Raw genomic sequence first — 26,927 nt, 5'->3', positions numbered from 1 at the left:
TTCTTTTGAAAGCACTTTATCATTAGCATGTGACAAAATCATTAGTTTTTTTTTTCCTAGTTTGTCTGCATAGCCCAGCAAGATTATTGCCGTATTCTCAATCAAGTAGAAAAGAACATGCAAAAGGTTGAAGAAGAAGGAGAAATTGTTATGGTGAAAGAACATCGAGAACTTGATAGAACTGGAACAAGAAAGGGACATATTGTCATTAAGGTAGGACAAATGACCAATATACTTTCTTCCTATGGACGTCAAAGTGTCAGAGAGGTGTTATTCTGGAGAATAGTGATCACACCTTCTGCGTTTGTTTCAGGGCACCTCAGAGAGATTAACAATGCATTTGGTGGAGGAGCATTCAGTGGTGGATCCAACCTTCATAGAAGACTTCCTTTTGACCTACCGAACTTTTCTTTCCAGCCCAATGGAAGTGGGCAAAAAGTTATTGGAGTGGTTTAATGACCCGAGCCTCAGGGATAAGGTTAGAAATTCTACTGTAGTTTGGCTTTTAAGTATGAATTATTAGCCTGTAAATTTTAAAAGTTCTTTATAAACAGAAATAGTTGTCACTTTTATTTAATAGAATTTAAAAAGGGATGGCACTTTTTAAGCAAGAAGCGATGCAAGTATTACTGTTATTGATGCCTAAATTCAGCCCTTGAAATACCGTTTTCTCCTTATGTAAAGCAAATTAGTTAGCTAAAAATATATAAACTCTATACACAACACCCAAGTATCTAAGTATCGTCATTCTGCAGTTTCATAGATGGTCATTGTATGCCAGGTAAAAAGTTTGAATTTTTAAATAGGTACCAGAGCAACGTTTCATTATATAATTGCTGGCTTATAATCACCAGTAATCTAATTCTAAACAGCTTTCCTCACCCTCCCCCTTTTTTAGCAACTCCTGGGAGGGCCAGATTGGATGATAAATAACACGTTATTATGAGGTTTGAGAGAGATAATGATAGTCTAATTCTTTTCAATGTGAGTCATTGATGTACATAAGATAGACTTGGGAGAAAGGGTAGGAGAATCTGTACAGAGATGGAGAGAAAAGCTTCAAGCTCTTGTGCTGGTCCTACCATATAGTAGTTTTGTGACTTGGACTCTCATGCTTTTCTTCTAAGCATCTCAAGCCCAGATCTCAGCTAAACTCCTTAGGCTAAAAACTTGGCTTGAGTACCTAATGTGCCATCTGATCTTTTGGACTTGGTGTGTTCCTCCTCATTTCCTTTTCAAACTCTCTAGGGTATTTTAAGCATTAGAAGTCAAGTTCTTTCGTAGTGCCTAGCTCATAAAAATCACTTAATACATACTGAAAGTTATTTTTGTTTCTGTGAGTTGGTAGTACTTAATTTGTGATGTACGGATTTTTTTCCTCTCTAGTTTGTATTATGGCTAGTAGAGTTTTAAGTTAGCTTTTCAGTTGCAAATGTTTTATTTTTGTAAAGGTCGGGTATTCAATAATAACTTCCAGAAAGATGAACTGAATTTCGTAAAATTTAAATATAGGCAGCCTTAATAATGATTTTTTAAAGTCTATTATAAATACTAATTGTATGTTAAAATTTGTGTAATTGGGACTGGAGCGATAGAACACTGGGTAGGGCATTTGACTCGCAAGCGGCTCACCCAGGTTCGATTCCCAACATCCCATATGGTCCCCTGAGCACCGCCAGGGATAATTTTTGAGTGCAGAGCCAGGAGTGTGCAGGTAATTTCTGAGTGCAGAGCCAGGAGCCTGAGCATCTCTGGGTGTGACCCAAAAGAAAAACAAATAATACAATTTGTGAAATTGTCTACCTTTGTCTTTACTGCTAGATTAACATGCTTAATTTTCTGACTTGGAGAGATTAGTATTTGAAAATAACTTTATTATTGAGTTTAGAAAAATAAACCTATGTAAAATAAAAGAAGTAGTTCTAAAGTTGTAATTGTATACGTTTTTCATTGAGTAAAGTTTTGAAAATGTATCCTTGACATTGATAAAAGTATTAAGACTACTGTTAGAATGTAACAATGAAGTTGTCTTCATGGAGCATTGTCTAATAAAGTTCTACAGTTTTTGCTGGCACAAAACAAGTATTTTGTATAAGGTGGAGGACTTTGTGCAGAACAGGAAAATTATGCTCAGTTTTCCTGAAAACTATACAAAACTAGTGTTAGCAAAAAATGTTTAATTCCAACTCCAAGCTAACGCCTTCTTTTACAGTGTATTCTCTTGCATATCTAAGCTTAACACTATTCATTCCTATCTCTACATTTGCTTTTATTTTTTAGCTTCTGATTTTTGTCTTATCTATTTTTGTGATCTGTTTCAAGTACATTTTGAAAGTACGCATAGTGCATTTTAATTCAGGTGACTTTCTTATGAATAAAATTCTTGCTGAGGGATTTTGTTAATTTTCTTACTCACCATTCTGATACTCTCTTTGAAATAACTTGAATACTAAAAAGAAAAGTTATTAAAACTAATTTTTTTCCAGGTTACACGGGTAGTACTACTGTGGGTGAATAATCACTTCAATGACTTCGAAGGAGATCCTGCAATGACTCGATTTCTAGAAGAATTTGAAAATAATCTGGAAAGAGAGGTAATATTCACAAATTTTTTTTTTTTTTGCTTTTTGGGTCACACCTGGCAATGGCACAGGGGTTACTCCTGGCTCTGCTCTCAGAAATTACTCCTGGCAGTGCTCAGGGGACCAATATGAGATGCTGGGAATCGAACTTGGGTCAGCTGCGTGCAAGGCAAATGCCCTACCTGCTGTGCTATCACTCCAGCCCCACAGTTTTTTGTTTTTTTTTAAATCATCTTTATGTGCAGCTTGTTCATTAAATTGATACCCTGATCTTTTAACTCTTACAGAAAATGGGTGGACATCTAAGACTATTGAATATTGCGTGTGCCGCTAAAGCAAAAAGAAGACTGATGACATTAACAAAACCATCTCGAGAAGCTCCTTTGCCTTTTATCTTACTTGGAGGCTCAGAGAAGGGATTTGGGATCTTTGTGGACAGCGTAGATTCAGGTAGCAAAGCAACAGAAGCAGGATTGAAACGCGGGGATCAGGTATGACAGAGACTTCTAACACTGAACCTCAGGGTTCAGACCGCTGTCTTTGTTTTTCTTCAGAAAGTTGGTATGCACAAATTAATTTTATAATTTTATTTTCAGATACTAGAAGTAAATGGTCAAAACTTTGAAAATATTCAGCTGTCTAAAGCCATGGAAATCCTTAGAAATAACACACATTTATCTATCACTGTGAAAACCAATTTATTTGGTAAGTCATTTTGGTATACTCTCACTTTTCTTCTTATCTCTTTTTTATGATGGAACACGATTGTGAAGGTCATTTTATCAGTATTTTAAGCATAAGAATAAAATATGACAAAGTTTATAGACATAACTATGTAACTAAAAGTAAAAGCTACTGATTTAAACATTCAAGAGCTTTTGTTGTTGTCTGGGGACCATCTTGGTGATGCTCAGGGAAAAACCTGGCGTGATGCTGAGATTCTTCGCTCTGGAAGTATTTAGGTGACCTCACAGTGTGGGAAGCAGTTTGAGGCCCTGCAAGCCTGCTAGCCCATTGATCTAAATATTTGTATTTAGAAATTTTTATTTTTATTTAAATACTTTTATTTTTATTTAGAATTTTTTTTCTACACCTGTACCTTAAAAGAGTGTGTTACTTGGTTGTACTGTATTGATGTCATTCATCCATCGGAGTAGTGTTATTTTACAAAATTAGAATCTTAGTAGCTAACGGTCTATAATGAACATCCATTTACTTGCACTCTAATTGCCTTTGAGTTGTTTCAATTTGCTATTTATTGTGTTCGTTTCCATTTTAGTATTTAAAGAACTTCTAACAAGATTGTCTGAAGAGAAAAGAAATGGTGCCCCTCACCTTCCTAAAATTGGAGACATCAAAAAGGCCAGTCGCTACTCTATTCCAGATCTAGCCGTGGATGTCGAACAGGTGATAGGACTTGAGAAAGTAAATAAAAAGAGTAAAGCCAACACTGTTGGAGGAAGGAACAAGTTAAAAAAGATCCTGGACAAGACTCGGATCAGTATCTTGCCCCAGAAACCATATAAGTGAGTGTTTAAATTTTCAGCACCGTATTTTGTTGTGTTAAAATGGTGGGCAAAGGGAGTCATCTAATGAGTACTTGTCATGAGAGTAAAACTATGTTTTTAATCATAATAGTAATGTTTCAGGCACACTATGTTCCACCACCTCTCCACAGTGTCAGCGCTCTGCCAAAGCCTCTAGATCTCCTTTCCCCAGGCCCTTAGCAAACTCACTCATAGGCTGACTTTCAGGGTTGTCATTGGCCAGTTTTTATCCCTTACTTTATTTATATCCAACATACGTGACGTCATTCTGAATTTGCCTCTCTGACCACTTCACTCCACATGGTAAACCTCTTAATTCCATCCACATATCAGGATGCTACAGGATTTCGTCTTAGGAGTAGGATTCCATTGTATGTGTAGAACACATTTCTGTTCACGCTCTATCTTTGACACTTAAGTTTTTTCCCAAACGTGGCTATTATGAATTGTGCAGCAGTGAACACAGGGAGTGTAAATTCTTGAATCTCTTGGTTGGTTATGCCAGGAGCCCAAACTAGACAGAAGTTGTAGGTGGTAGTTTACCTGTGTTTAATTTTGCTTTTCTGCTTAGTGGTTCATTTTGGTTCTTTTTCCGTCTAAAGATGTTTTATAAAAAATTATCATCAGCCAAAACATTTTAATTTTAATAACATACCTTAGTTGTATAAAATTCATGTGTAATATATTCTTCCAATTCTAATGATTTAAGAGATGACTTAAGAACGTTACTTTCTTTATACTTCAATAAATTTTCGAGGAGCAGTAGATACAGACATTTAAGACTATATCAGAAATATCTTTGTTAAATTGTATGTCAGGTAAAAATGTTGTATGCATGTTAAGTACAGTCTACTGTATCCTAATAATAGATTGTATGTCTAGTTGTGCTGTAAGAGACAATGGATTGGATCTACCGGCATTTTAGAAAATAAGAATTGGTTTATAAAATGATCCTTCTTGACGAAAACCTTTCAAATGAATTGAAAAAAAGACACCAAAAAAGTTATTAACATCTCAGAGCCACATGACCATGAGTTAAATAGGAACCATAGAATAGTTTAAAAGTCAGTATATCCCTGGAAAATATGAATAGAAATATGACATGTAAGGCCTGGGCTGTGATCCACCTACTGTGCTACAGGATGTTGGCGAGGCACACAGCATGAGACTGCTCAGTATAATTTTATTCTGTGTGTATTTTAAAAGATAGTCAAAAGCTAGAGATAGAAAATAAGATAATTAGATGTGTTCATTTTTAAATGCTGAGGGAAAATCTTTCGAACTGTATGTAGGAATACATTTTAAAATGTTACAAAAATTATCTGCAATAATTCATATATGTGATACAATTGAACTGATAAAAAGTAACTAAACTCTTATCTACTGAAAATAAGTCGTTTTCAAAGATTTTTTTTTAATATAACCACTAAACTCGGATAACTCTCTCTCCTCACTCATATGTATGGATTAACACTGAGGGCGTTGGAAGTTTGACTTATTTCAGCCAGATGAGAGGCTATACTGAGAGACATCTAAGTCTTAAGCATCAGATACTTTCAGTCCAAGAGTATCTTCACTAAAAACGTTGCCAAGAAACATTTCTTCAGGCAGCCCATTTTAGTTGTGCATGGAATATTCACAACTGAAATCCTTAATATTTATAGCCAATTGTGCCAGGAGTGACCCAGCAGCTATAACTTTGGCAAGAACACAGTTGTCTCGTGCCATGTATTGCATCTCTATTTTTGGCAGTAAAGACTGCTTTTATACAGTTGAAAATTAAAGTTCCACTTATAACGTGAAGATTTCAATGTTTCACAGAACATCAGTCTTTAAGTGCATGCCTAAAGGGCTTGAATGTAAATTACATGGACTGACTTATAAATCTGGAAGAATTTTCACTAAAATTACCTTTAATTTTGATCTTGCTTTTGTTTAATTTCTGTTCCTTTTGTAATGTGAGGGGGGCGGATAAAGGGAGAAGTACATGTTTGAGAGGGAACACAGGCTTCTCCAGGCTGGAAATAAGCCAGTGAGACATGTGTTCAAGGGAGAACCTGGTCTTGAAGAGCAAGCCTGTCTCACTTTTAAAAGTTGTTGTTTTATTGTTTCGTTGGTTTTTACTAAGTTATCTAAATAACTCCTAATTCCCTCCCAAATAGGCGATATTTGCTCTTGGAATTTTCAGACAGATTACAGAATGATATTTTTATATTAACTGCAAGCTTGATAAAATACGGACTTCTTCTGGTTTATGTCAGTTTTATATTGATGATTTATAACTTGCTGACCATTACCTAATTTCTCTATTGGTGATTTATAACTTGCTGACCATTACCTAATTTCTCTCTTTGTGTAGTGATATTGGGATTGGTCAGTCTCAAGATGACAGCATAGTAGGCTTAAGGCAGACAAAGCACATTCCCACTGCACTGCCTGTCAGTGGAACCTTATCATCCAGTAATCCTGATTTATTGCAGTCCCATCATCGCATTTTGGACTTTAGTACTACTCCTGGTAAGCCTCGCCTTACTTCCTTTGTTTTACTGTAGCAGTCTTTTTTCTTCTAAACTAGTGGCAATGATGTATGTATCTCTCTCTATTTGGCATGGATTGTATCAGATGCTAAGAGTCAGGAAGAATCTTAAATTTAAGCAACTGGAACAAAATCTTTATTTAGAATCTCTGAATTTTTTTTTGTCTCTTGTAAAATGAAGATAACACATATTGCACCTGTACTGCCATGTCATAAGGAAAAAAAAAGGTTATATTTTTTAAGTCTCCTGGGCTGGAGTGATAGCATAGCAGATAGGGCATTTGCCTTGCACACAGCCAGCTTGGGTTCGATTCCTCTTCCATCCCTCTTGGAGAGCCCCGCAAGCTACTGAGAGTATCCCACCCACATGGCAAAGCCTAGCAAGCTCCCCATGGTGTTATGACAAAAATACAGTAACAACAAGTCTCACAATGGAGATGTTACTGGTGCTCTCTTGAACAAATCAATGAACAATTGGAGGACAGTGCTACAGTGGGCTCATCACAAATCACAAATCATCCTGTTATTCGTCAATTGCCTCGAGCAGGCCCCAGTAACGTCTCCTTCATCCTAGCCCTGAGATTATGTTCAAGGCTCTTTAGGAGAATGAGACCCATCATTGTTACTGGTATTGGCATATTGGGTACGCCACGGGGAGTTTGCCAGACTCTTCCATGTGGGCAGGCTACATTCGGTAGCCTGCCAGTTTGTCAAAGTAAGAATGAGATGTCATAATAAGATATTGTGTGGCCACAAATGCGGTCGCACAGTTCCGGGAGCTGGTTTTTATAGTCTCTGAGTCTTGGCCGCTGATGGGATTACACGGCGCCAGGAGGCCAGGTGGTGGGTGTGACCCCCGCCTACTGGAATTTGGAGGATCTGGATGGAAGATGCTCGACTCCAATCCGAGTAGGCTTGGAGGTCTCGGCCCCGGAACCCGCGTGGCTTTGTCCCTCTGCCAGTACCTTCAGGTGTGCGGAGAGTGGTCTCAGCATGGTGGTGGCTGGTCCTGGAGGTCTTCGGCTGCCGAGCCCTGGTCGGGGCGGGGAGGAAAGCTCAACCCGCTCCCCTCCAATAGGCCTCGGCGAGGACAGCCAGGCGCGGGGGCAGGAGACTGTACTGTTCTCTTCCGGGAGCTGGTTTGGGGCTGAGCATCCTCCACCCAGATCCTCCAAATTCCAGTAGGCGGGGGTCACACCCACTACCTGGCCCCCTGGCGCTGTGTAATCCCATCAAGGGCCAAGACTCAGAGACTATAAAAACCAGCTCCCGGAAGAGAACAGTGCATTCTCCTGCCCCCGCGCCTGGCTGTCCTTGCCGAGGCCCATTGGAGGGGAGCGGGTTGAGCTTTCCTCCCCACCCCGACCAGGGCCCCGGCAGCCGAAGACCTCCAGGACCAGCCACCACCATGCTGAGACCACTCTCCGCACACCTGAAGGTACTGGCAGAGGGACAAAGCCATGCGGGTTCCGGGGCCGAGATCTCCAAGCCTACTCGGTTTGGGGCCGAGCATCCTCCACCCAGATCCTCCAAATTCTAGTAGGCGGGGGTCACACCCACCACCTGGCCCCTGGCGCCGTGTAATCCCATCAGCGGCCAAGACTCAGAGACTATAAAAACCAGCTCCCAGAAGAGAACACTGGGCTCATTACTATAAGAAAAAAAAAATTTTTTTTTTCACTTTTTTTGCTACCAACTTAACAGACTTGTGGTTTCTCATCTATCCTGATGTCTCTGCATTTGTCTGTAGATGGTTCTTTTACCTTTCGGGGGGGGAAATGTGTTCTTGTAACACATTGGCAACTGACTGCTTGAATCTTTAAAGAACTATAGAAAGGAAGAACTGAAGGTTTAGCGTTTTTTTTCTAAAGAGATTTTTTTTCAGATTATTATTTGCATTACCTTATATTAAAATCTTTTTAACTTATGTATTGCTTTTCTCTCTCTCCCCACAGATTTGCCAGACCAGGTATTAAGGGTTTTTAAGGCTGATCAACAAAGTCGATATATCATGATAAGTAAGGACACCACAGCAAAAGAAGTGGTCGTTCAGGCCATCCGGGAGTTTGCTGTGACTGCCACCCCTGATCAATATTCACTCTGTGAAGTTTCCGTCACACCTGAGGGAGTAATCAAGCAAAGAAGACTTCCAGATCAGCTCTCCAAACTTGCTGATAGAATACAACTGAGTGGAAGGTATACAACATTTGATCTACTAATTGGCTTTCTTTGGCCTCTCTTGGAAACCACTGCAAAATCTAAGAGATGAACACTTTCAGGTGGTTTTTTTAAATGAGTTATCACCTCTCTGCTGATTGAAAAACAAAAAAAAAATCGTGTTTCTCTCCCCTCGTATAGTAGACTATTGACCCTTACTGGGATCTAAGAACTTTCAAGTTCAAGAACTTTCAAGCAAGGTCATCATAGTGCCTTGGCCTGGCAGGCGCTGTGCAGAGAAAGCCTGAACTAAACCCACCGAGCAAACCCCGAGGCTTTCTCCCCTTGCATCCATACTTTCACAACAGCCTCTAATAGTGCTCTAGTGCCATTTGGTCAGCAGAGACATCCAATCCTTGCCCGTTACGCTCTGCAAAATGCTTCTTAGAAACCAAACTTGCAAGAAAACATACCTGATTTTGCTAGTCTCTTCAATGGTACATTTGTTGATTATGTTGTCTCCTCATATCGCAAATTAGTGAAAGTTGAAATGTAGTTTGGCTCATATGATGACAAGATTCTATATATTGTTAAAATTAAATAGTTCCGTGAGTCACATTTTTTTCTATTTTTCTTGCCATATGGAGTGTTTCGTTGTACTTGACTTGTATGTGTTATATATCTAAACCATGATTTAAGTTATCCAAAGCTTGTTTTCTTGCCATCAGATATCTGTACGTTAAATATCCCACAAAATACAGGAAAAGGCAGCAACAAATCAGAACAGCAGTGATAAAAAAGATCTATCAGGGATGCCTGCCCTGAGCCCAGACAGGATACAGATTTGGGAGGCAAGGTGCTATATGCTATATGCCAGTGTTTTCCCAGAGTTTTTGTCTGTATTTTTAGGAGACTGTACTAATTGTCACTACTCCTGCCCACAGTGTTTGCAGAGTAGGAGGGTGCGGGGGCAAGAAGGGAAGATTTAGTGAGGTCAGCAAGTAAACATGGCAAGCTAGAGCCAAGATCTACAGTATAGCACCAGGACTGCACTAGCTCTACCTTTCTTGTTCTCATTTTTTCTTTATTTCCAGCACTGGCACAATCAGATTATGTTGTTTTTGGAGGTCAGGCTTTCTCCCCATTTCAGTCAACATTGATCACTGGCAAAGCTTGTAGTCATGGTGTCCTCCAACTCCGTTAAGGTGCAGTCATGTTCACATTTGTTACATGAAACCTCAGGAAGGATATTATAGATAGTTACATGTCAGGGGCCTAATGAGGAATCAGAACTGAACATATTGACTCTGGGTATGTCGCGGGCCCAAGGAACAAGGTTTTTTGTCAAGTATGCCTTTGAGGAAAATGCTCAAGGCCAGTTAGGCAGCACTCCCACCGCCTTCTTTGTTTCTTCCTGGATTGAATTTGGCTTAGGAAAATCATCTCTATACAAAGTAAATTTTTCTGTTGTTTTTTGGACTGTGCCCAGCTATGCTCAGGACTTACTCCTGGCTATGCCCTTAGACCAGGTGTGATGCTAAAATTGAACCAGGGTCAGCTGCATGCAAGGCAAGCACCTTACTTGCTGTATGCTATCTCTTGGGCCCTTTACAAGCAATCTTTGCAGCAGGAAAGAGAAAGGAGTATAGTTTTTAATCTTGGGGAACCTCTGTCCTCATCAACCAACAGGTATAGTACATGTTCCACTTTTGTAGGATTTTCATAAAAATCAGGTATTTAAGAATTAAGCTGTTTTACTCCAGTTTTATTCATAGAATCAAAGAGAAGGGTGTAGCTTATAAAGTGGGATCTGTGCGATGTGAATCCATCAATGGTTGCAAATGCTCTCTGGGAAAACAGTGATGGCATTGGCTTCCTTCCTTCCAGCCTATTTGCTAATTTAAACTGAAAATTTAAACATAACAATTTTTGGCCATTTTTAGCAAAAAGAAGATAATCTAGAAAATAGAGCAAGACAGGGAAAAAAAGAATTAAAACTAGTACAAATGAAATTCTGTGTGACCTGTTAGTCTGCAGCACTGACTGTAGGCAGGTGGTTCTGTGGTCAGTGACCTGCATTCTCCCTTTCAGTCGACAAAAACCCCACTCACCTAATTCAGTGTCCTCTCAAACATCCATCAGAAGTAGCCTTTTTCTCCAAAGAAATACCTCGAGCTGCTCCTTAGATTTTGAATTCTGTGTTTCCACAGGTACTACCTGAAGAACAACATGGAGACCGAGACCCTGTGCTCTGATGAAGACGCGCAGGAGCTGCTGCGGGAGAGTCAGATTTCCCTCCTGCAGCTCAGCACCGTGGAAGTGGCCACGCAGCTCTCCATGCGGAATTTCGAACTCTTCCGCAACATTGAACCCACAGAGTACATCGATGATCTATTTAAACTCAAGTCGAAAACCAGCTGTGCCAACCTGAAGAAATTTGAGGAAGTCATTAACCAGGAAACATTTTGGGTCGCTTCTGAAATTCTGAGGGAGACAAACCAGCTGAAGAGGATGAAGATCATTAAGCATTTCATCAAGATAGCACTGCACTGTCGGGAGTGCAAGAATTTTAACTCCATGTTTGCGATCATAAGGTAAAATCGGATTCTTGGCTTCAGGTGTGGTTGGGATCGCCTGAGTCAATCCCAGAACACTATGTCATTGGTATAAGTGCAATGGTTTTTAATTGAATCATATTGAATAGGGTATTTTGTTAGGCTTTCCTTTTTCCTTTTAGTCCTTGATTTAAAATCTCTTTCATGCCAATGAGGAACCCAAGGCACTGTACTCACCACATTTTTACCTTAGAGGGAATCTTCTTTTCAATATTTCTCAGGACAGTAGTTTATTTCTCTCTAAAATAGCAATTTGCCCCCACCCTGCTGTTATTGAGTAAACAATACAAAAGAAGTTCTATCACCCTATAAGTTCCTAGTAAGATGCTGAAGAAATAAATCTGAACAATTCACAATTTTGGTGACTGTTAGTCTTTTTATTAGTAAAGGACACTTTACTCTTCTGGCTTTCATTACTTTAGGATATTTGGTCAGTCTTTTATCAAATACCTTCTGTGTATGAAGACAAGCAACAAACTACCCTGATGCCCATGATATGTCTACATGTCATTCCGAGGGGCTTTTTCTCATAGTACACAGATCAGAGTGGTATGAAGAATCAAATCCCTTAACTCTGATCCTGCTAACAGCCTATGTTAACATCACCTGGAATTAGCAATAGAATTTCTTATAAATTCTGTCAACTACTATGTGTATAAATATGTAAACATCCCACGGTATTTTAATGTTCCAATGATGAATCCTTTCATTTCATGACTATTTTTCTTCTTCTCAGTGGCCTAAACTTGGCTCCAGTAGCGAGACTACGAACCACCTGGGAAAAACTTCCCAATAAATATGAAAAGCTATTTCAAGATCTCCAGGACTTGTTTGATCCTTCCAGAAACATGGCAAAATATCGCAATGTCCTTAATAGTCAAAACCTGCAACCTCCCATCATCCCGCTATTTCCTGTGATCAAAAAAGATCTCACATTCCTCCATGAAGGTAAATACAGAGGATTTCTCTCTGTACTTGGAGGACCATAGAATAAGTGCCGCTGATTCCTTTTATTCTTTGCCAACTGCAGGAAATGACTCCAAAGTAGAGGGACTGGTCAATTTTGAGAAACTAAGGATGATTGCTAAAGAAATTCGTCATGTTGGCCGCATGGCTTCAGTTAACATGGACCCTGCCCTCATGTTCCGGACTCGGTGAGTGGATCATCAGAGCATGCGTGGGATTAGATAAGGTTAAATTGGTGATAGTTAAAACATGAGAAATAATTGCATGCTTATATATCCATGTAGCATGGCACAAGTTTTGTCAGGGTTGCCAAAAATTTTTACTGAGCTCTAATTTGGAATAAATATCTTATTCTGCATCAAGTATACTTCGGGCTGTCGGTTAAAAAACAGTGTGTTCCATAAATCGTTCGCATTTAACATGAGGCACAGTTATGTTTCCCTGTTTTTCAGAACACTGGTTTGTAGCCCTAAAGCTCATTGGTAGTGTGAAAGTAGGCTAACCCAAAAAACATTGTCTCAGTATCCATACAGTGGATTTAACCGTCAGTGTGCCAGAAGGTGACAATTGGAATCCCTTAGGACCGAAAAACATTAATTTATTTGTCTTTTGAGCTAGAAAATAGAAACTCTGGTAGAACTGTGTGTGCAAGATGATTGTGCCGTTTAATGTTTTTGGGCTTCTAGTACTGCTTATCCAGAAGTCTAGTCCTTTCTCTTTCTGAGCTTGTGATCTTTCTGTCTCTCTTTCTACACCCATGCTTCAATCTCCATGGCTCTCACTTACAGGAAGAAGAAGTGGAGGAGTTTGGGGTAAGTGGTGGAGACTTTGCACACCCACACACGATTCTTGTTCTGCTCATTGCATTATTTTCATACCTGCTATATTTTCAGATGCTTTGCATTTGTGCAGTTTCCTTTAACCTCTTGCTCTAGCAGAATTTTCAGTTAGCAAACTGACCTCCAGTGTAATCAATTTGGGGCTTTTGCAGTCAGGACCCATGGATTGCTGTGAAATGATTGATGCTGGTTCTGGTAACTGTAGGCCAGGCAAACTTGAACTTCCAGAAAGATTTTTGTTAAAATGGTAATTTGTGTGTCTTGATAGTGGAGTCTAAAGTGGTGTTGGGGAGGAAGAATTTTAGAAGGAAAATTTGTGCAATTTAAATACTGTTGCACGGACACTTGAAAAATAACTATATATAATATAAAAGATGCCCCTTAGGTGTTGAAACATTTTTACAGCTCAACTAACTACTATTTTCATTCTCTGAACCAATCCTTTTAAAAAAATAATACTTAACAATTCATGTGCTAGTTTCTATACATATATTTACATTTGCATGGCCATTGTATTAACAGATTGATCATATTCCTTAAAAAAAAACTCACTACATTTAACCCAAAGTGTAAGAAAACAATTCTGAATACTGTAAATTTTTAAAAATATTTTCAAGAGAAGTATATATGTTGTAAACCTTACTGTACCTTGCATGAGCTTTTATATTTAATGTTATTTGTTGACTCCTTTGAGAGAACCTCCTTGAGTGCTTTATAGATGTGAAAAGTAGCAGTTTTACAGTCATACCAGAACAGGTGCCAAACACATAGACATTTGTATGACTTTTTAAAAATTTATGTTGTTCTGGATCACTTTGTGACAGTTTACATACCAGAAGGAGGCATGTGACCTTTAGAACATAGAATATTTACATAAATCTTGGCACTTTTCAAGTAATCTGAAGTAGTCCCACGCTAGAGTGAGCTGCATTTATCTACCTTTTCATCTTCCAGGTCTCTCAGCCAGGGTAGTACAAATGCAACAGTACTAGATGTTGCTCAGACAGGTGGTCATAAAAAGCGGGTACGTCGTAGTTCCTTTCTCAATGCCAAAAAGCTTTATGAAGATGCTCAGATGGCTCGTAAAGTGAAACAATACCTGTCCAATTTGGAGCTGGAAATGGATGAGGAGAGTCTTCAGACATTATCACTGCAGTGTGAACCAGCCACCAACACATGTGAGTGGTCCCTTCAAATGGCCCTCTGACTAACTGAACTGCAGATTTGTTCTTGGGCAGTGGTCTGGATGGGGACAAAATTGGGCTTAGTGCAAAGGGAGAAATAGCATCCCAAGACATGCTAACCTTCCTGCTGTGCAGTACTGCTGGGTACCACGCAGCACTGTTCTAGCAGGGTTAGTGGCAGAAGGCAGCTGTGATTCCATTCCCATTTGGCTGATGTGCGTGATAGGGGCACACACGTGGATGCACCTCCCAGGTGCTTCCCTCCTTGTCTCACAAAGATAATTCCCAGTGGCCAGACAACCTGTAAAGGGCAGGGGGGCACAAGTGAGAGGGGCACAGAAATAGATGTGCAAGTCACCTGTATGCCCTCAGCCTCCCTTTCACCCAGCAACAAGTTAAGCTGCCCTGGGAAGCGGAATTCTGCCACTGTAGGAACCACCTGTGAGCATCACGTGGAGAGTCCTGCCTCCCCTTGACAGATCATCCAGGCTAGGAATGGGGCGACTTTTGTTCTGTTTGCACTTAAAATCGTAAGATACCTCTTATAGAACTTAAATGTTGCATAGATAATTTAAAACAGCCCAGTTATTAAATGTGCCCTGGACACCATAGAAGTACAGTGTGTGCTGGTAAAGGGCGTGTCTCCTGGGAGGCTCTTCTGAGTTCCAGTCCTGTTTTATTCCTTAGCAATGTCACAAGACAAAATGTCTCGATAATACATCCATGTACATGCATATATTATCGAGCTGTTTTGAACATTGACGAATATACAGCATTTCCTAGTCCGGTTTATTTATCTTCTGTCTGCTCTCAAATCTCAGACTCAGTAGAATATTGGATTCAGCAATGGTGACTGGTGTTGACATACAGGATTCTCTCCAAAGGAGAGAATTTGATGGTCTGAAAAATATCAATTCGGGGGCAGGGGATGCAGCTAATGCTATTTATTAAATAACTGCCAAGCAATTTTGGTCACTACTTTAGAAACACCTAATTTTATTTTATTTTATTTTGCTTTTTGGATCACACCCACCGATGCACAGGGGTTACTCCTGGCTCTTCACTCAGGAATTACTCCTGAGGTGCTCGGGGGACCACATGGGATGCTGGGAATCGAACCCGGGTCAGCCACGTGCAAGGCAAATGCCCTACCTGCTTCGCTATCGCTCCAGCCCCAGAAATACCTAATTTTATTTTTAGTGTGCTCTTTACTTTTTTGTCCTGCCGTGGTTTTAAAATGTCTTACAACAAGGGCTTCCCAACTGTTTTATTTTTCTTTCATAAATAAGCAGAAAAAAATACATAAGCATTTTAGTTTCCTAATTGCAGAAAACAGTTATGTGGTTCTAAAAATAATCTCGTATGTGGTGGTCAGAGAGATCAGCAGGTCATTGGCATTGGCAAATGTGCCCCCCCCCCCCCCCAAAGCAAAAGCAAAAAATAATCATGATTGGAGCGACTACCATCTTAAGTTTCTTTATTCTCTTTTCAAACTAAAAATTACTAGTGCCCAAGAATCCCGGTGACAAAAAGCCTGTCAAATCCGAGACCTCCCCGGTGGCGCCAAGGGCAGGCTTGCAGCAGAAAGCCCAGCCGCCGCAGCCAGCACAGAAGCTCAACCAAGCCCTGACGGTGCCCGCCGTGTCCCTGTACCCTTCACGGAAGAAAGTCCCTGTCAAGGATCTCCCACCTTTTGGTAGGCGATTCACTTCACTTCCTCTTGGTCTGATTTGGGGAAAAAAATCACTTCTCTTTGACTCAGTATTTTGAGCCTTGCCCTTATTGTTAACCTTTTCATACAACGTGAATGTTTGGTAGGTTTCATTGTACTTTTGTCAGAGGAAGGAAATATTTGCATAATGCCCAGTTATTGAGGGAGGGGCAAAATGGAAAGATTATGCTTTATGTATATACCTGTGGGTTCAGGTCACGTGGTTAAAATACTGTTAATGTTTCTCGTTTTGGTTGACAGAGGAACTGCACCTCCATCACACCCAACTGTCCAGATGTCCCTGTCCCTGTGCCTTAATCTTCTCCCATTAGTTCTGTTCTCAAAGATTTCGTAATCAGTAGATTTTATCCATTCCCTAGCTTTGTTGCTTTATGTACCACACACGACTGAGATCACCAGTGTTTGTCCCCCTTCTTTTATTTTGCATCCTTCAGCTCCACGCAGCTTATAACAAAAGGCAAGATTTCTTTCTGTCTGTAGTTCAGTGGTATCCCCATTGTGTACATATACCACATCCGTGTCATTCATCTGCCACTGGATGTTTGAGTTGTTTACATATGTTGGCTGCTATAAATAGTAGTAGGCCAAATTATTATTATATTCTTTTCCAGCTTTTGAGCCTCATCTCATGGTGCTCAGGGATAGGGCTGGCCACATGAAAGCAAGATCCTTAGCTCCTTTACAGTGTCTCTAGCTCCCAAGTCAAGATCTTTTTAAGTTAAATTATATAACTTGAGGTAAATTATGTGGGGGTTCTCTAACTTGGAGGAAAATGCGATTTTAAGTCTGGGAAATTGAGCTGAATGATGCATTGCCATGTTCCAGCTCTAGAGGGTGAGGCCTGTGGGGTATCACTGGGAGTGCTCTACATATCCCCTGAGTACAAAGTGAAAGGTCTAGAAAAAGGAGTGAAACTCAGGGAGCAGACCATGTTTCATGTGTTTGTGAGACCATACGTTCCATCCTTGGGACCATAGTGCCCCCTCATCCCCCAATTATAGCTTCTGAGCACCTTCTGAGAAAATTAAAATTGACTCACAATTTTTTAAGTGAATATGTCTCCTAGTTAAATCTTAGCACATAAATGTCATGAGATTGTTTTTTTTTTTACCCCTAAGTTTATGTGAGGAAACAACGTTAAGAAAAATTATTTTCAAGTGGATTTTGACAGAGCTTTTGTGGAGATGAAATAGTTCTCACTCAGTAGATCTTTTCAGTGAACCTTTCCGATCATTTCAAGGTTCTGAGTCCTTCCACTTTAATTCATGCATTTTGTTCTAAAGATTTTTTTCAAAGTTTCTTCCCCATAGTGTTATAGTACAGTGAATAGGACACTTGCCTTGCACAAGTTCCCTATATCGACAAGGAATAACCCAAAACCAACCAAAAGAAGTGAGATGAAAGGATTAGGTTCTTTGTTAAGTGAATTTTATGAGCACTTGCATTGACTGACGTCATTTCAGGCTATGGTGATCTTCCCACATATAAGGTGTACTTTCTGAGAGTTTCATAATACTAGTGGCTTTGTTAAATATTTCAGTGGGACTCCCTCACTTTGGGGAAGTCACTTCATATTGGCATATATGTTCCTTTTTTCTTTTACTATTATCTTTCTTGATCTTACCGTTGGGATCAGTGGAATTTTCACAGATTGCCTATGTTATTTGATCAAGTATAACTATAGTATTTCTAAGGGTTTTGTTGTTTATTTTATTCGCCGGGCCAAACCCATGACCTCATACAAGGGAATCGTAAACTCTATCCATGAGCCATATCATATCTCCAGCCCTGTCAAGAGTTTTTTAGTTCTTGCTGCTTCCTGTTTGTGGCCCTTTACTTATCTCCTATCCCTTCCATTTCCCCTTAGCTAACATATTATCTGTACCACTTTTGTTTCAAATAACCTTTACTTTCTTCTCCTTGAATGAAGACTGTGACTAGTAGATTTTAGATAATCTAAAGCTGAACTAGTGTTGTACCCAGGTTTTTGGGTCACGGCATGAACAGACAGAGACAGTAATGCAAGTGCAAAGGAGTTTTATTCCAGTTAACTGGGGTCAGCTATCTTACCCACAAAGTGGTCTTACTAGCGACCCCAACCTCCAAGTGAAAGCAGTTTATATAGGTTCCAAGGTTGAGCAAGTGCTATGATAACAGTGACCAAGCAACAGTTATCAGCAATTAGTCAACATTTGATAATCGTCAGTTTCTGTTTTTTCCAAAAATGGACATAGTGAACCACTCGTGACCAGTCAGATGATCTAGAAGTTCCTTACCAGAAATTGCAAATTCAGTTTCTGGGCAACAGAAACTTAGGCCTAGTCAAAACTTATCATTAGCTGTGGCCTGTCATGGCTGCAGTCTGGCTTTTGGATACCTAACACTAGGAGTGGAAATAGTTTCAAACTAAGAGTAATATATCTTAATATTAATCAGTTGATTAATATTATTTCCTACCCCCTCTAGGTATAAATTCTCCACAAGCTTTAAAGAAAATTCTTTCCTTGTCTGAAGAAGGCAGCCTGGAGCGTCATAAGAAACAAGCTGAGGATACGATATCAAATGCATCCTCACCTCCAACTTCTCCCCAAAGTTCTCCAAGGAAAGGTAGAACTAAATCACATACTGTACTTACTGTTTTCTTTTATGGCCACTTATACTTGTCAGATTTGATAAATTCCAGAACTGTGTATTACATCATTTTCTATATTACAAGTAATTTTAAATGACCTCCTGTATAACAATGAATTTTTCAGATATACTAATGAGTCATGTTAAATTTGAAATATATAATGCTTTTTAGAACCACATGTTTATTGATAAGTATGGAAATAATTAGTGTATTAAAAGATTTGCTCACTAAATTTGGATATATAATACTAATTATAGCAAGAAGAGGCATGTAAGAACCTAAGATATTCTTAGTATCTTCCTGATTTATTTTTTTTATTGTATTAACACGGGTCTTGATTACCTTTTTTGTTGCTATCATTTTATTTTCAAGCTGATTTCTTTTAGATACTGTCTGCTACTCCTACCCTATAATGGGTATAGAGTGCTAATAAATGACCAAGAGAGTCTCCTTCTGTGAAAGCCAAAGAGATGACTAGATTAAATTCTTAGGAAGGATACCCTTTTTCGGTATTTCTGACACCTCTGCGGGTATCAGTCTCTACTATCCTTGTTAAATGGATACATCTGAATTCTTTTCTCATCCCATTGTTAGGTGGCAGTGGCAATCAGCTGAGATCTTTTGGCTCCGGGCAGTTGGACTTAACCAGTTCCTCCTCTTCTCTCGGAAGTGAGAACAGTAACAAGAATAACAATGCACCACGGACCTATGGGATAGGTGGGGTTCATAGAACCAAAAATGGTGTGAAAAAGAGAGGAATCGCCTCCTTAGTTAAGAAAATTCCTCCAAATATCAAGTGCTCCATCAGTTATTACTTTTACCTTAAATCTTGTCTGTCAAAGCTTTCAGTGTGGTTTGTAAAAAAGACAGGAGCACATTAAATCCATCAAGACCTGTGTAACCTTTAAAAAATAAATCAGGAAGTAACAATTTCTGGAAGGATAGGAAAATAGTAGATTCTACAGATTAATTTGTGGAATTAAAATAATATTACATTGCATACACAGAATTATATAAAGTCAGTGTTTCAGATAACATGATAACTGCATTAGTATATGAAAAAGATTTTGATTTTCTCTTCTCCTTAATAAGCAGAAAAGCCTATTCTGTGTGACATTCAAAATTGCTTTTAGCAACAATTTGTCTAAAAAGGGGATATATCGGTTTAGGTATTTAAAAGTGATGGCCGAGAGGATATAGGGAGATTTTTGATTCATTATCATTAATCTTAAAATAAGTGAAACAATCTTCCTCAGGTCTTGTGCTACATGTGCACTTAGAAGTGTTTGGTTGGGGTAGAGAGATCCTACAGGATCTTTGCTTTGCCTGTAGCTGGAACTGGTTCAGTCCTCCCACATGACACCCAAGCAACATCCGGGTCACCCTTGAGCCAAGCCCATCACTCCTGAGCACTGCTGGCTGTGGCTAGACTCCTCGCCCCCTCCATAAGGATAATAAGCTTTCGCCCATAGTCCAGTTGACTAAGTTCTAAAAATTGAAAATATTGTTGAGGAAAAAATATTCTAAAATTTAATTAGAGTTACTCATAGTACTCGTGTTATTCTACACAAAAGAAACTAACATTGAAGAAACTTCTAGATAATGGAATAGGGCTGTGATTTCTTTCTAACTTTTATAACAATACTTTCTGTTTTCTCTCTTTTACTCTCACCAAAGAAGGAAAGGTTCTTTTGTTAAAAATCTTGACTAACAACAAGTAAAGTGGTTGTTCCCCCACTTCAGTGGTGATGTCTTTGATCTACAATTTGGTTTTTCTTCTGATTTTTAATTAAAGTATATCTAATTCATATGTTTGTTTCCCACGCAGGCTACACATTGGCGCCCAGTGGTACTGTGGACAACTTCTCCGATTCCGGTCACAGTGAAATCTCTTCTCGCTCCAGCATTGTCAGCAATTCTTCCTTTGACTCCGTGCCAGTGCCGCTCCATGACGAGAGGCGCCAGAGGCATTCAGTCAGCATTGTGGAAACAAACCTGGGCGTAGGGAGGATGGAGAGAAGGACCATGATTGAGCCCGATCAATACAGCTTGGGGTAGGTTGCTATTCTAAGGAGTCCTGTCTTTGAAATTTCTTCTAAGTTTAGGTTGGTTTTAGATAATGCCACGGAAATTTGACGGCATCCCAGCTCTGATGGTCAAAAAATTTCTAGATCATTAAGTACCGCACAGTTTTTGTGGGGCAGTCTGCTTGGTTTTATTCTATATTGGAACTTAGTTATTGTGTACAAAAAGAGAGAGGGTAAATTTAGGATGTCTCCTGGTTTTTTAAAGTTGCTTTCCTGAAATGATCAGATTATACTTTAAACCATCTTTGATCTTAGAGAGAAAATGGTTTTATATGATAAGCAGTTGATCTGTTTTTGCTATGGTAATAAGAGGGTAAGAGAACTGTATGCAACCATTATCATACAATCTAATAGTGCTTTCATCTTTTGGAATGAAATAAAGCTATCTTGATGGGGGAAAGGGTATTTTGGCTTTATGTTAACAACCCTGCATGGTTTTTTCCCCCTTTCTCTGTTTCTTTTGCCCACACAGGTCGTATGCAGCAATGTCCGAGAGTCGAGGCTTATATGCTACAGCTACGGTGATTTCTTCTCCAAGCACAGAGGAACTTGTCCAAGACCAGGGGGACCGCGCATCACTCGATGCTGCCGACAGTGGCCGTGGGAGCTGGACGTCGTGCTCCAGTGGTTCCCACGATAATATACAGACCATCCAGCACCAGAGAAGCTGGGAAACGCTTCCTTTTGGGCACACTCACTTTGATTATTCAGGGGATCCTGCCGGCTTATGGGCCTCAAGCAGCCATATGGACCAAATGATGTTTTCCGATCACAGCACAAAGTATACCAGGCAAAGTCAAAGTCGAGAGAGTCTGGAACAAGCCCAATCCCGGGCAAGCTGGGCATCTTCCACGGGCTACTGGGGGGAAGACTCGGAAGGTGACACCGGCACAATAAAGCGAAGGGGTGGGAAAGACGTTTCCATTGAAGCAGAAAGCAGTAACATAGCTTCAGTGACCACCGAAGAAACCAAACCCGTTCCCATGCCTGCCCACATCGCCGTGACTCCGACCACTGCGAAGGGCCTTATGGGTAAGCATCCTGGAAACCACTGCCCTGGGGCGCTTCTCCCACCGTGGCCCACCCACTGAGTTGTGTTCAGGATTTTGAAATGAATTCTGGTTAAGAGCCCAAGATCTCTGGTCAGACACACATGACTATATCCCAGTGTAGGAAACACCCGTGCCATTTTGGCTGATTCAGGTTTTTATGATGTATATAATATTTTTCCCCCGTTTGTTGCAATGACCGGAGCTACTGTCACATACTTTGGTTGTGGTGCCTGCTCACATGTTTTGTTTGGGACCGGGATGGGCCCTTCATCTAGTTTTTCATTATGAAGGACTTACCCATTCTCTCCAGGTTTCCCAAACAGGTTGATTTTCCACTCTCCTTCCTCCACGGTGGTGATGAATGGGTTATGCACACTCGGTTGCGCTGCTCACATATGCTTGGTTGAGTCAAGGCAGGTGTGCTGGGGACCTCGTGCCTGCAAGGCAGATGCTTTACCACTTGAGCTGGCCCCAGGCCCATGATTAAAGCCGTTTTAAATCTCCTTGCCATACCAATTTTTTTTGTTATGTAGATAGTTTTGAACTACAAAACAGGAGAAAATATAATGAATTGTGGGATTAGGAGTCAGGCAAATGGTTAGAATTCAATTTTGCCAGTCTCATCTCAGTAATTTCTAGGGATAGAGCTGCTATGAAGATGGAAGGTAATCTACAGAAAACACTTAAAGCAGTATATCTAGACAGCAGTAATTCATACTTTATCAGGGTTTTTTTTGGGGGGGTGAGGCAGGGGAGAAGAGGTGGGGAAGTTGGTTTTCATTTTTTAATACAAATAGTCATAGGTGGTTTTCAACTTTCATATCCTTTTAAAAAGAATAAAGAGAAAGCAATTAATACAAATTCTTGGGTTACAGTTCCTAACTGGAAAGCATACTTAGTCTGGAAAGCTCAAGAAAATAAACTTGTATTTTACTCTTATTAGGCTTCTTTCTAGTCTAGGGCATGCACTTATTTAGGGTTTGCATCATTTTTGTACTCCTTTCCAAATTGAGAATCAGGAGGATACTCATCTGGAATTGCTTTTGAGCCTGACCAAGGTAGAGGCCCATCACAATCAGGATAGCTACTTTTCCTGGGGAAGGGAACATGGCCAGGCATCACCAACAGATCCCAAGCTCTAATGTTTTCAGAAAGCCCTGGGCTGGGTGGTAACCTTGACTCTTTTCTGGTTTGAACACAAAAGCTAAAGCTACCAAGAGGGCCTGGAACTTCCCCCTAGCTACTCTACCACCGAGGTAACTGTGGTAAATAATGGGTGTAGGTACGATCCACTTTTCAGCCTGTCAGATACCTGCATGTCTAGCCCCTATCACACAAAATCACATTTGCGATGACACTCTTGTTTTAATACTAAACTATATGTCACACATGGCAGTATTTCTGTGTAGCAGGCATTAGTGGCACGAAATACTCTTCCACAGACTTTTCAGAGCTGGTTTATTGTTTTCACTGCAGCACGAAAGGAGGGCCGGTATCGAGAACCCCCGCCCACCCCTCCGGGCTACATCGGGATCCCTATTACTGACTTCCCTGAAGGGCATGCTCATCCAGCCAGGAAGCCTCCGGACTACAACGTGGCTCTTCAGCGATCTCGGATGGTCGCCCGACCCAGTGACCCTGCCGGGCCTTCCCCCGTGCAGCAGCCGCCTGGTCAGACAGCAAGTGGCCGGCCGGTGAACAAGCCCCAGTGGCATAAACCCAACGAGTGTGACCCGCGCCTCGCCCCCTATCAGTCTCAAGGGTTCTCTACTGAGGAGGATGGTATATATGCATTCTTGAAACTGGACTTAGCTGTGTTTCTTAATTTTGTTGGTGTAATTCTGTTGTCAGCTGTATCTTTAGCCATATACACACACACAAATTACTGGGGTTTTTTTGGGGGGGAGGGGGCGGTGTTCCACCCAGTGATGCTTAGGGCTGTTCTTGGTGCTGTACTCAGGAGTGAACCTTGGTCATCCAGGTTCAGAGACTACGTGTGGTACTAGAATTGACTGCATGTCAGGCAAACACCTCCTTAGGATGTTTCTGGCCCAACAAAGAATATTTTTTAGTCTGAACCCCACAATTTATTCCCCCCTCCCTCCATCATTACAAAGTATCCACAAGATTAAGGCCAGAGAGAGTTGAGTGCAGGCGTAGCGGGGTGGACGCCAGGGTTGACGTAACAGAGGACATGTGTGACTGAATTTCTTTCCTAATTCCCAAAATCTATTAAAGGAATATGCATTCTTTACTGCCCGCAGCATAATCTGAGATTTGTGACTGCTCTATCTCTTCCTCCTCCTTACATCATTCTAAGTAACATTTCCCCTACACTCAAATCACCCTACCATTTAGGATGATGGGGAGAGAGCCTGTCTTGCCTTTGAGTCATGGAATTTAATCACAGGGGGGAAAAAAGCAAAGTAGTTAAGTAAAATGACTTAAAAATCTTGCTACTTCTAGATCTTTCTATACTTCATCTATATGTGAATTATATTGAAAATGTCCTAGGCTGCTCGAATGAGTTATCAGTGTATATGTGTCCACATCAGTGGGGTTCATTATTTTTTAAGTGTACTAAAAACTTAGCTGTGGTCTTTCTCTGTAACACTTACCGTGGTCTCATTTGCTCATTGGATTTTCTCTCTTTTTTCTCTCCCCCGGTGGCACCTGCAGAAGATGAGCAAGTATCTGCTGTTTGAGGCACAGGCTTCTCTGGACGCGGAGTCAGCCACCAACAGGGAGAGCACAAGAAGACGGGCTCCTCGCACAGGCGCCCCGGAACTCACATTCTGCGGATGGTGGACCAGTTTGCCTCCTTCCCTGCCTTAAAAGCAGCATGGGGCTTCTTCTCCCCTTCTTCCTTTCCCCTTTGCATGTGAAATACTGTGAAGAAATTGCCCTGGCACTTTTCAGACTTTGTTGCTTGAAATGCACAGTGCAGCAGTCTTCAAAGCTCCCACTGTTGCTGCCTGCCACATCACACAGTATCATTCCAAATTCCAAGATCATCACCGCGAGATGATTCACTCTGGCTGCACTTCTCAAAGCCTGGAAGGATTTTTTTTCTTTTTTTTTTCCTGAATCTTCCTCTTAGATTGCAATCCAGTCCTAGCACTTGGTCTCATTGGGATAATGAGAGAAGCTAGCCATTGAACTACCTGGGGCCTTTAATCCACCAAGGAAGACACAAACAATGAAATCCTTCGCGTAGTGCTTGTCCACTTGTTTACAATGTCCTCTTTTTTTTTCTTTTTTCCTAAAGGAAAAAAAAAAGTTTAAAGATTGTGTTCAGAGAGTAAATATTATTATATCCATGTAATGATTACAGTATTATTTTCAACCTTTAAGCAAGGGTTGCCAGCCTGGGTTTCTGACAAACCAAATAATGCCGGACAGAGTGTGGCCACACCAAGAAGAGGGGACGTCCTGGCCGTGCCCTGGTCCTTCTGGTCTCACCCCTGAAGTGCCCTATCCTGGAATAGGAAACGTATGTTCGCCAATTACTTAACTACCAAGACACCTCATCCGCGCCTTCCCCAGTGGGTGAGGCCTCCGCAGACTGTTTGCACATGGCCAGGTGGGGGAGGGAAATGGGACTCCCGGGTCCCATGTCTGAGCCTTATGGAGCCCAGGGCCGCGTCACTGAGAGGCCAGGCCCTGCTCCATTGAGACAGATGGCAAACCGCATCTTTAAGTTATATTTGATTTTTTTTTTTTGGTCTGAGGATTTTTTTTTTAAAGAGAAATGTTTATAACTGGATAGCATTGCAGTGAAAGCAGCTGGGGGTGTTGGGGCGAATGCCGGCTGTAATACTGCTCTTCCAAGACAGCCTCCCTTCACGGAATTGGCTTTAGGGGCTCAAGACGCCTTTCTCACAGTAAAATGAACAAAAACCTGGTTAGCACGCCAGCCTCTGCAAGTGGCTTCATGGGCACCGAAGACCGAGAAGGCCTAAGTGTAGAAACCACCTGCTCACAGCTGCTATTGACCCGAGAATGACTGAAATGATCCCTCCGCTCTATTTTTGTGTTGGTTTTGCACAGACTCCGGAAAAGTGAAGGCTGCCAATCCGAGTAGTACTCAAATGTGAGGAACTGCTGGTCTTGGATTTTTTTTTTCCATTAAATTCAGCTGATCATATTGATCAGTAGATAAACGTAAATAGCTTCAGATTTTAAAAAGAAAGTCGAATTGCAGTGTTTTTTCACTGTATCAAACAATGTCAGTGCTTTATTTAATAATTCTCTTCTGTATCATGGCATTTGTCTACTTATATATTACATTGTCAATTATGCATTTGTAATTTTACATGTAATAAGCATTATTTGCCAGTTTTATTATATAGGCTATGGGCCTCATGTGCATATAGAAAGACAGAAATCTAGCTCTATCACAAGTTGCACAAATGTTATCTAATCATTAAGTAATTATAGAACATAGGACTGCTAATCTCAGTTCGCTCTGTGATGTCAAGTGCAGAATGTACAATTAACTGGTGATTTCCTCATACTTTTGATACTACTTGTACCTGTATGTCTTTTAGAAAGACATTGGTGGAGTCTGTATCCCTTTTGTATTTTTAATACAATAATTGTACATATTGGTTATATTTTTGTTGAAAATGGTAGAAATGTACTATGTTTATGCTTCTACATCCAGTTTGTATAAGCTGGAAAATAAATAAATATAACAGATGGCCTCTTCTTTCCTCTTCCTTAGCCAAGCATGCCTTTTCTTCGTGACGTGGACACGGCCCTGGAATCTCCTAGGAAGGAGTCTTGAGAGTTGAGAGCAGTTTAGACCTGGCTGGTGGAAACTGCCAGTTGGCCTATTCTTTTAGGTACTTTGCCATGGATTCTGAGGAAAAAACAGTGTATTGTGAACATTTAAAAAAGAAAAGAAAGAAAAGAAAAAGCTCATACAAACCCTGTGCAGAATTCAAAGTTTTTCTGGAGATTCTTTAAACTTTGTTGTTTTGGGGTCGGGGCCCC

General features: G+C 40.5%; 1 protein-coding gene across 7 annotated transcripts in view; it reads left to right on the top strand.

Annotated features, from left to right (window-relative positions):
• RAPGEF2 (Rap guanine nucleotide exchange factor 2) overlaps nucleotides 1-26,630 on the top strand; it is a 236,510-nt gene extending 209,880 nt beyond the window's left edge. For 4 of the 7 annotated variants that reach the window (XM_056118804.1, XM_056118803.1, XM_056118807.1 and 1 more), the window contains 19 exons: nucleotides 61-213; nucleotides 314-478; nucleotides 2,487-2,594; nucleotides 2,870-3,073; nucleotides 3,179-3,287; nucleotides 3,862-4,108; nucleotides 6,489-6,646; nucleotides 8,621-8,861; nucleotides 11,033-11,416; nucleotides 12,174-12,385; nucleotides 12,468-12,591; nucleotides 13,192-13,215; nucleotides 14,197-14,420; nucleotides 15,934-16,122; nucleotides 18,625-18,765; nucleotides 20,619-20,844; nucleotides 21,350-21,909; nucleotides 23,406-23,711; nucleotides 24,609-26,630. In XM_056118804.1, the coding sequence (XP_055974779.1) occupies nucleotides 61-213; nucleotides 314-478; nucleotides 2,487-2,594; nucleotides 2,870-3,073; nucleotides 3,179-3,287; nucleotides 3,862-4,108; nucleotides 6,489-6,646; nucleotides 8,621-8,861; nucleotides 11,033-11,416; nucleotides 12,174-12,385; nucleotides 12,468-12,591; nucleotides 13,192-13,215; nucleotides 14,197-14,420; nucleotides 15,934-16,122; nucleotides 18,625-18,765; nucleotides 20,619-20,844; nucleotides 21,350-21,909; nucleotides 23,406-23,711; nucleotides 24,609-24,634 (3,801 nt within the window). In that variant the 3' untranslated portion in view covers nucleotides 24,635-26,630. Of the gene's footprint in view, nucleotides 1-60; nucleotides 214-313; nucleotides 479-2,486; nucleotides 2,595-2,869; nucleotides 3,074-3,178; nucleotides 3,288-3,861; nucleotides 4,109-6,488; nucleotides 6,647-8,620; nucleotides 8,862-11,032; nucleotides 11,417-12,173; nucleotides 12,386-12,467; nucleotides 12,592-13,191; nucleotides 13,216-14,196; nucleotides 14,421-15,933; nucleotides 16,123-18,624; nucleotides 18,766-19,384; nucleotides 19,508-20,618; nucleotides 20,845-21,349; nucleotides 21,910-23,405; nucleotides 23,712-24,608 lie in introns of all 7 variants that reach the window. The other 3 variants (XM_056118808.1, XM_056118809.1, XM_056118805.1) reach the window with 2 other exon arrangements.
• The last annotated feature ends 297 nt before the right edge of the window (nucleotides 26,631-26,927 follow it).

The sequence above is a fragment of the Sorex fumeus genome, unplaced genomic scaffold, assembly GCF_029834395.1.
Source record: "Sorex fumeus unplaced genomic scaffold, SorFum_2.1 ptg000039l, whole genome shotgun sequence".
NCBI classification, from domain to species: domain Eukaryota; kingdom Metazoa; phylum Chordata; class Mammalia; order Eulipotyphla; family Soricidae; genus Sorex; species Sorex fumeus.
This window is presented reverse-complemented; position numbering and strand designations above follow the sequence as displayed.